At 41.4% G+C, this 9,579-nt stretch overlaps 2 protein-coding genes across 3 annotated transcripts in view; one reads left to right on the top strand and one right to left on the bottom strand.

Moving 5' to 3' along the window:
- LOC308150583 (heat shock factor protein 5-like) overlaps nt 1-1,149 on the top strand; it is a gene marked incomplete at its 5' end in the record, with an annotated part of 2,820 nt that extends 1,671 nt beyond the window's left edge. Inside the window, 3 exons of the mRNA XM_080523400.1 lie at nt 1-115; nt 330-442; nt 550-1,149. The exon at nt 1-115 is cut by the window's left edge and continues 356 nt beyond it. Coding sequence (XP_080379526.1) covers nt 1-115; nt 330-389 — 175 coding nt within the window. The 3' untranslated portion in view covers nt 390-442; nt 550-1,149. The remainder of the gene's footprint in view (nt 116-329; nt 443-549) is intronic.
- Nucleotides 1,150-3,848: 2,699 nt separating this feature from the next.
- On the bottom strand, nt 3,849-8,718 carry LOC308151408 (ras-related C3 botulinum toxin substrate 3; the record flags this gene model as incomplete). Of its 2 annotated transcripts, none has more annotated exons than XM_080524273.1 (6): nt 3,849-4,310; nt 4,497-4,662; nt 4,759-4,821; nt 6,002-6,119; nt 6,287-6,358; nt 8,684-8,718. In XM_080524273.1, the coding sequence occupies 6 exons, from the start codon at nt 8,716-8,718 to the stop codon at nt 4,186-4,188; spliced, it is 579 nt and encodes a 192-aa protein (XP_080380399.1). In that variant the 3' UTR covers nt 3,849-4,185. The 2 variants fall into 2 exon arrangements, with proteins under 2 accessions (XP_080380399.1, XP_080380398.1); XM_080524272.1 differs by having other exon boundaries at nt 3,849-4,316; nt 4,503-4,662.
- Nucleotides 8,719-9,579: the final 861 nt, after the last annotated feature.

The raw sequence follows: 9,579 nt of genomic DNA, 5'->3' as shown, positions 1-9,579 counted from the left end.
TCCTCAGGGAATAGCCATCACAATCGGTGGTCCTGCGGGTGAGCCAGTGAAAATGGAGGAGCAGGAACCTGGCTCTCTAGATGTTGAGACTAACCCTATCAATGCCTCTCAGAAGGTTAGTGCTGTGAAACCTGTCATGTCTAGTTAGCAAAGAATACACTGTAGTTCTTAATGGGAATGGTCAAGTTAAAAAGAATTCAGCTACAGTTCACAAAGAAAGCAAATATAATCTATATACTTGTCATGTACAGTATGATTACCAGTTGTCTTCATGAACTCTGTGGTTGAAATTAACAAGATTGGATTATGTAATTTTCTCATAAATTCAGCAGCACCAAGGTGAAGGACGCAGAGGCCGTGGATGTAGAGGTCAACAATGCCCTGCATGATGTCAGTTTGTCCCAGGAGACCAAAAGCAGCAGACAGCAACCTAAATCTCCAGGTAAGACAATCCATCCACAATACATTGTGAATTAAGCCAACCTATAACATTTGATTAAAGATATGGCAACAATTCTGAAATCCTAATCCTGTCATTTTATCTTTTAGATCTGAACTTGTTGGTCGAAGCGGCATGTAAGCAACAATCTTGACCATAATTAAACAGGATGGCAAAGTTCTCCGTTTTGCTTCTCAGACTCAAGAGATTCTCTGAATAAGCCAGTTTGCTGTTGCTACTTTTTAAAGACATGTTTACAATGCCAATTGTATGTCATTTAAATAATATCTTAGATACTGTATCCATTTATTCTATTTATTTGATCACTTTTACATCAGATCCTTTTTGTTCTGAATCATTAATCTTGTAATTAATAATAATAATAATAATAACTTTATTTATATAGCACTTTACGTCAAAGTGCTTTACAAGTACAATAGGTAAAAAACAACACATTTTAAACAATATAAAAACAGCTATTTCAATTTAAAAAACACACAATTTCGCACCACAAATATAATAGGTAAAAACAAACATTTTAAACAAAATTTAAAAACAACTATTTCAGTAAAAAAAAAAAAAAAAAAAAAAAAAAAAAGAGTACCAGGACATAATTTGTCTTTTTAACTGGACTGGCAGCTACTTTTTATCTCATTTTTATCACTCACTTGTTTTAATGTGATACCAAAACCGACCTTTTTAAAATCTGTTTTAACCTCAGTCAATTTTCAATAATTTTAACAACTTTTGTCATTTGAAACTATGTTTAAGCTATGATTAAACTTTGACATTATTCAGATGTGGTTTGTGGTAGTTCTTGCATCCTGTTTTTATTATGTTTTCATTGCCCAAACTAGGGAGGCCCCATTGAAAAGACATATTGTCATTGATATAGTACAGGTACCATACAACGAAATTTGGGAGGGGGGGCTCCCCTGGTGCTAGAAAAAAAAAACTAAAAACAAGAAGGGAAAAGAGCTGGTTTACATAAATAAAGGTTATGTACACTATCCACTATACTATACTATACAAATAAAACACTGTGCTGTACTCTATGCTATGCTATACCTATTCTAACATTTCCTATCTCTGAACCTTATGTACCCGAGGGTTGTCATATTGCACATAGTGTTATTGCACATTCATTTAAAGTGTCGCAGTTTGCAGGTTTGAAATGTTCACAGTTGTGTTTCAGTATTACACTTGATTTCAATCTGTAATTGTATTGAAGGCCATCAACGAGGTGATGCTGGTTCATCTCGTGACGGTGAGGTTGATTGAGCGCTTGCACTTGGCGAAATTCGCATGTTATGTGTTCCTGTGAACATGTGTGCCTGTTGGCGGTAGGGTTCAGTCTATTTAGAAGAATCCTTAGAATAGCCATTCGACATCCTCGAACGGGTTTTGGCCCCGAGGCGACGGTATCGTTTCGGTACCGAAAGGTGCGCTCCACATGTATCTGCCAGGGGCTACTATAGCCATAGGAATGGATGACTCTAACAACCATCAATGCATATATGTTTTTTCAAGCATGTTAGTACATACTATTCTTCGGCCTGGAGTTCATCTGTGAATAATAAACTTCAGCACTGTTATTGTCATTTGTGTGCTATATGGTGTAGTGTAGGCTTGTGTGTGTGTGTGTGTGTGTGTGTGTGTGTGTGTGTGTGTGTGTGTGTGTGTGTGTGTGTGTGCGTGTGTATGTGGTTTAAAAAATGGTTGGTAAACGTATGGCAAAGACACGTTAAGTTAATAAAAAGCATGCATAGAATGTATTATCACACTTCTCATTAGAATAAACTGTGTTATCAATATAAGTTGTCAAGACAGCCATGCTTTTCAAAAGCTTCTTATTGGATACAATCAGTTTTACCATAAACAACCTTGCCACAACCTACCTAACAGGGGGAATATGTTTCTTGTGAGTGGTTAAATCTGAACAAGATATGCATAATCATCACAATAATAGGCATCAGTGTAAAAGAAAACAAAATATCTTGAAACATTCAAATGTTTCTTTATTAATGTATACTGTTTAAAATCACTTTATACACATGTTTAGTGAAGAGGTTTTATTTTGGCAACATTAAAACAGGTATTCAAATGCTTGTTTTTTTGTTCATTTGTTTGTTTCAAGAGTATTTTCTTGATCACATTTAGTGGATTATTACAGATGCAATATGTCTGCTCGCTCACTCACTCTCTCACAGACACATGGAAAATACAGATGTTCAGAACAACAAAAAATATATTAAGACTGTGTCCCTTCTTAGGAACTTGTAAGGGAGATACCTTTCTGGGTTCTGCGAGCTCACATTTTGGCATGCTAGTTCCACAAATGACACTTCACAATGGCACATTGTCAAGCCCCCCACCCCCCCCCCCTCTCAATGGGTTTCAAACGTAGCGGTAAACAGACTACATTACTGCAAAGCAGGACACAAAGATAGGTACAAACTGGGATCCTGGAAGGTGTTTCCTGGTTCCTAGCAAGCACAATCCCCGTCCCCATCAGAGAGGAACATTCTAAAGGATGGTAATCTCCTGAGTCTTATCAACTGCAGTTTGGGTCTGCACATTGGACATACGTGGAAAAAATACAAAGAAACAGAAAGCCATCTTTCAAATTTTCTCTGACAGGCCACTAAAAAAATCTACTGCAGGGCTGTAAAAAGGTATGAACTACAGTACAGTGTATAGGGGTGGCCAGTGAATATAGAATAACGGTGGTCAGACCTGCTCCTGGAGACCTAAAAGGTGTGCACACTTTTGTTCTAGCCCAGCTTTAAAAGACCTGATTCTACTAATGCTAGCTGCTCATCACGGCTCAACAGGTGTGTTAGTGCAGGTTGGAATAGATTCCCGCAACCCTTACCCTGTAGCTCTCCAGGAGTAAGCTGAGCCACCTTTGATGGAATTCACTTGCCTTCATGCAAAAAGAGATTGATTAGTCTCCCACACCAGAAAAAATGGGAATAAACGGTTAAAGCACAGTCATATTGGCTGTAATCTATGTTTCAGTGTGTGTGTGTGTGTCCATCTAACAGTGTTATAACTAACAGAAGCTACTCACAACAATATATTCACACCACCACATCTTCAAACATTTGCAAACTCTGAGGAAATAAGAAAGAGAAGACACCTGTGAGCAAAAAAGCTAGCAATGTCCACACTGCCACAACAGCACCAATATCAGCTTGTAAAAAACAGCTTTATAAAAACAGAGTGTGTGTGTGTGTTTGTGTGTTTGTGTGTGTGTGTGTGTGTGTGTGTGTGTGTGTGTGACAGAGAGAGAGAGTGTGTGTGTGTGTGTGTGTGTATGTGTGTGTATTTTATCTTGTAAGGTTAACTGGATAGCACAAAAACATTGTCATTACAATAGAAAAGGTATTTCCCTCAGTTTCTGCCTTGAAGACACAGACCCTTTGAATTCATCCAATTGATTTAAGGCATAAGTCCCACAGATTTGATCAAAAAGCCCTAAAGTGGGATTCAACATTTTTATTGTGCCTTAATTCTGTTTTGTTCTACCCCACCCACTCCTGTGTACGCCAACCAATATCTAACAAGCATTGCATATGACCCGTGACGATTATCCCTTTTCTGTAAAAACAGTAGACTATTACGGTTATGTTGAAAAAACGGTCACTAGCGGTGGACCCCCCACCCCCAAAGTTTTAATAACTACAGTAACCATAGTAATCATACATGTCCTGGCTGACACTCTCCTTGCTGAAGCCCCTCCCTCACAAGGCAGTGCACTTCTTGCCCCTCTTCTTGACGGGTGGGGGGCAGAGGACCGCACGGATGGCCTCGTCGAAAACTGTCTTCAGCCCCCTCTGGGTCAGGGCGGAGCACTCCAGGTACTTCACTGACCCTATAGGCACCAGGCAACAGCCAATGAGAGAGGGGGAGGAAGACAGATGCACATCTGATTAGTGAGATATGCAGACAGACACATAGTTCGTAGCTCTATCTCTCACTCTCTCACACATACACATACACACAGACACACAGACACACACACACACACACACACACACACACACACACACACACACACCTATCTCCCTGGCCATGGCCAGGCCCTGGGGGTAGGTGATGGGGGAGAGCTTCTTGTCCCTCAGCCTCTCAATGGTGTCCTTGTCGTCCCTCAGGTCCAGCTTGGTGCCCACCAGGATGATGGGTGTGTTGGGGCAGTGGTGACGTACCTCCGGGTACCACTGCAAGGGTCATCCAAAGGTCATATGGTACACAGTCAACATGTAGAAGAAGGTGTGTGTGTCCAAGTAGAATTGTGGAATGGTTGAGACACTAACCTTAGCTCGGACATTCTCAAAAGAGGCAGGGCTCACCAGAGAGAAACATATCAAGAACACGTCCTGAGGGAAAAGCACAAAGAAAAAAAATCTCAGATACAGTGTTACATAATACTGTATAATACAAAACAAAGTAAATACAAATCATGGTTACATCCTAGTTGTTGTCTCTATACAATCAATACATTTCACTTTAAGACATAGTGTAAAGTGCTAAATAAATACAATCCATTCATTTCTAACATTCATCAGTGTGAACTGGTAACTAGAACTTCAGAAGGCTTGCATTGGAGTCAGGGGTCACTTTTATACGCCTGTAATTTTGGTTGAGCTGTATGTTCTCTCAGTCTTGCATAATGGTCATCCAGGTGGTTAGCCTGACTATTCACAGGCAAAATAATGGTGTGGATATTTTATTATTTCTTAGTCTGTGACTGAACAAACTTACATTTCCAGTCTGCAAGATTACCTTTCAGTTCTAAAGTATACTTAAATAAATAAATGCCAGAATGTCATACTTGATTGTTCATACTTGCCTGTCCATGTAGTATAACTTCACTGCACTCTAATCAGGAGGAAGTATATTCCTATTTTAGTCCCAAACTTTAATGGAGCAGGTGTAGAGAAATTGAACCAATTACAGTGAACAACATTGGTTGAGCTACAGATGAAGATGAACGAGATTAAGTATGTTGAAATGTCCTCTCCTTTGTCCTCCACTTGCTTCTTCTCAAAAGAGTATTGGAGGAGAATATATAAGGGGAAGAAGCTACCTCTTCTCCTCCAATGTGTTTTGAATTGAAAGCGAGTGGAGGACGGAGGGAGGAGAGGATGCAAGGAATCATGTTTCTAACAATTGAGAAAGGGCTTCAGTCATGCTGTGACGTGTCACACTGAAATAGACCCCCCTAATCATTTCCTGCGAAGCAGCACGCCAGGCAGTTCACTGTGGGTTTGATAGGAGTGCTGTTACTGATGGAGCCACTGCTGGGAGAGATAATGACAAAAGCACACTGAAAAACAGGAAACTGTGTGGGGAATGAATTAGGCATCGCCAGGAAGACACAAGATGGAGGACGTGGATAGACAGGGCGCTCTGTATAGTGACACAATGTTAGGCCGGGGGGACGAGGGAGAGAGAGAGAAAGAGAGGGAGAGAAGTGTACAGCACTATTTGGGGTTGAGCGAGAGTGAGTTACTGTGTGTGTGTGTGTGTGTGTGTGTGTGTGTGTGTGTTTATTACCGTCTGTGGGTAAGACAGTGGTCTGAGTCTGTCATAGTCTTCCTGTCCTGCTGTATCCCAAAGGCCCAGGTTGACAGGTTTGCCATCTACCATGACATTGGCAGAGTAGTTATCAAACCTAAGAGGAAGAGAGAAAGGCAATGGAATTTACACACACACAGACACACGCACGCACGCACGCACGCACGCACGCACGCACGCACGCACGCACGCACGCACGCACGCACGCACGCACACACACACACACACACACACACACACACACACACACACACAGATACTCACACTGTTGGGATGTACTCCCCAGGAAAGGCATTAGTTGTGTAGCTGATGAGCAGACATGTCTTACCCACCGCTCTGAGAGACAGAGATAGAGAGAGAGAAAAAGAGAGAGAGAGAGAGAGAGAGAGAGAGAGAGAGAGATGGTGAACTAAAAATAGTAAGCATGTAGTAAGCATCTACAGTAAGGGTACATCAACAGTCCACAGCAAACATACTACTGTCTTTGATGAAGCCTAACCCTAACCCTAAAATGCCCCCTATTGTATGATAACCTTGTCAGGACAGCATTGCATTCCATATTTCTGCAACTAAATGCATTTGAGGTGGGCAGTTGTGTTTGTTTCCATTTGGTTGCAGAAGCCCCTCTCTCTCTCTGGGGTGTAGTGTGAACACAGACACTGTCCTACATAGACTTTTGGCTTGGGGGCACACTGGCAGCCCACACCCCTCCCCCACACACATATCAGCTCCTATCACCCGCTGGACAGGGACGGGGGGAATACAAAGTGACAGCATTGAGAAAAGAGACAGACAGGCACACACACACACACACACACACACACACACACACACACACACACACACACACATACATACACACATACACACATACACACATACACACATACACACATACACACACACACACACACACACACACACATACACACACATACACACACACACACACACACACACATACACACATACACACATACACACACACACACACACAGGATAAGCAGAGCATGAGATGAGAGAATAAGGAAAGAAGAAAGAGGATGTAGGAGGATGAAGGACAGAACACAATGACGCATATGAGCAGAATGAAGGAAGAGTGGAGAGGGCTGATATTGGAAGGGAAGGCAAGGAGAAAGATTGGCAGCAGAAGGAGGTAGGAAACAAGACCTGAGGGAAAGGAGTGGGACAGGCTTCAGCTGGCATGGGACAGAGAGAGAGAGAGAAACATCACCAGTTAGAACCAGCAAAAGCTCTAATGGCCGCTGACAATAATCAGAACAAGGAATAGCCAATGATAAGTTTCCATACAGCAGAAGAGAAACTGTTGGAAGGATAGCCAATAAGAGTAAGGAGGAGCCGATGGAGGGAACTGATAGGGTCTAGTCAGTGAGGAACCAGCTGGCATTTGCAAAGATGCCAATGAATAGAACGAGATGTGTGTGTGTGTGTGTGTGTGTGCTTGTGTGTGTGTGTGTGTGTGTGTGTGTGTGTGTGTGTGTGTGTGTGTGTGTGTGTGTGTGCGTGTGTGTGTGTGTGTGTGTGTGTTCTGACACCACATTCCTCGAGGAAAACATGTAATTCCTCAGAAGACTGAGAAATCATTACAGTCAGCATAATCTTGTATACAGATCTCTTTTGTATCGCAGTGTAAAATAATACAATATAAAAGAATAATACATGGAACCAAATGTGCTATGTTTGAGGGGTTAAGGTTTCACTTACCCTTCAGCGGGCTAATATACTAATAACATTACTATAATCTCGTAAGAAATAACACCCCAAATACCCCACACACCTTACATTCGTAACATTGTTTGTTTGCCTAATGTGGCAATTTCGATTTAATGTGAGATTTCATGATTTAAAAAAAATATATACTTCTGCAGGCTACACTGTATTTGGCTCGTCTCTATCAGAACACTGGGTTATACATGGAGAAACAATGGTATTAAAATTGTTTCTTCGAGAAGAACAAACAAAATACCCGTTGTTGGTTCGATGTAGAACCTTTTTTTCTAATAGTGTGGGCTACTGATGCTCAGACAAATAATATGCTAAAGTGGGTGCCTTGCCCAATCCACTGACCGAATTCTACTGATGGCCTCACACAGCCCTGTTCAACTATGCACTACCTCCAGACTAGATAACAACCAGACAGCCACTGTTAAATAATGCAAAAGCAAAAGGTACGCTCTCAAGGAAATCTAGTATTTTGCATTGCTGCATCTACCCCTGCGCCCCCCTGAGAGCTGTGTAGGTGTGAAAACATGACATCATTAGAATGCCCAAGAGGCTCCAGGCAACGTCTCTCCATACAGACTTTCATACATACTCATTCTCAATGTTTCACTTTTGGACATTTACAGTCAAATACCTTTACTTAAGATCCAGATTTGAACACCACCCCCTCATAATTTAGTGTGCAAAATTGCCACATATCATAGGCAACAATTATCTAGCCTAATGCGTTGATCATAATGATAATGTAAGGTAGGGATATAAGCAGAAATGTGAAGAATGTTCGAATGTATAAGAAAGGAGGGTTTATTGCGCACCGACCCATTCAATCCGCTAGCCCCAGCCCTTCTTGCAACAATTGCCCCCTCAAACACATGAAAAAAAAGCACATTTCAGTTTCACACATGCAAAATGTCTTACCCATCGCCCACAACAACGCATTTGATGGCCTGCATTTGGAGAAATGGTGGTGGTATCCAACGCCGAATTTATGGGTGCGTTAAAATGTGGCAAAAAAAGGTTTGATTTCTGATATCGGTGAAGTGGGCTGTTACGGCTGCAGCAGCGAGCAGCTGCCGAATCCAAACGAAATCTTCCGTAAAAGGCCGAACGCTTTTAAAGGTAAAGTAACTGAGAAAAGTAGTATAGGCTATTTGATCAACCTGTATAAGAAAGTCATCCCAAATGACTGAGCTGAAGTGATGTTGCATTTCCAGGATGCTGTTAAATCCGTATTCGGTTTTATAACACCGTTTAAATCATGTTTTGAAATGTGTTACACATAATATGTATTATATTATAATTATGTTGTAGCCTACTGGGGACTCTGTGAGGACTCCTCACACTCCTCCTCATCGTCCCAGTCTCTCCACAGGAAATCGTAGAAAAACCTGCAGCAGAGAGATTCATACAGGCTGTACTCTAACCTGCAAGAATTCTGTGCACAAGATCTCAGGTGTCAAAAGCTGACCTACACTGCATTACATTTACAATGTTGGCATGTAGCAGACACCTTTGTCCAAAGCGACAAATACATGGGAGAATTTGGGGAGATTGAACACCAGACTGGAGGCAGCATTCTGGATGAGCTGCAGAGGACCTACACAGATTAAGCCTAAACTAAAGCCGTAAGCCTAAATCTAGACTAAAATGCAACCTCCAATTTAGGTTTTCTATTTAGATTTGCATGTAGTCAAAGACCAGGCTTATCTGTTTCTGGCAAACCTTGGGGTTTCAATGTTCAGATATCCTCAATAGTAATAATAATAGCCTACAAAGTATTTTAAAAAAACGTTTTATTGCCATGCAATCAAGTT

Source organism: Nansenia antarctica (genome assembly GCF_963989245.1).
Source record: "Nansenia antarctica genome assembly, chromosome: 2".
Lineage (NCBI taxonomy): Eukaryota > Metazoa > Chordata > Actinopteri > Argentiniformes > Microstomatidae > Nansenia > Nansenia antarctica.
Note: the sequence above shows the minus strand (reverse complement) of the source record. Positions and strands in the feature narration are given on the sequence as shown.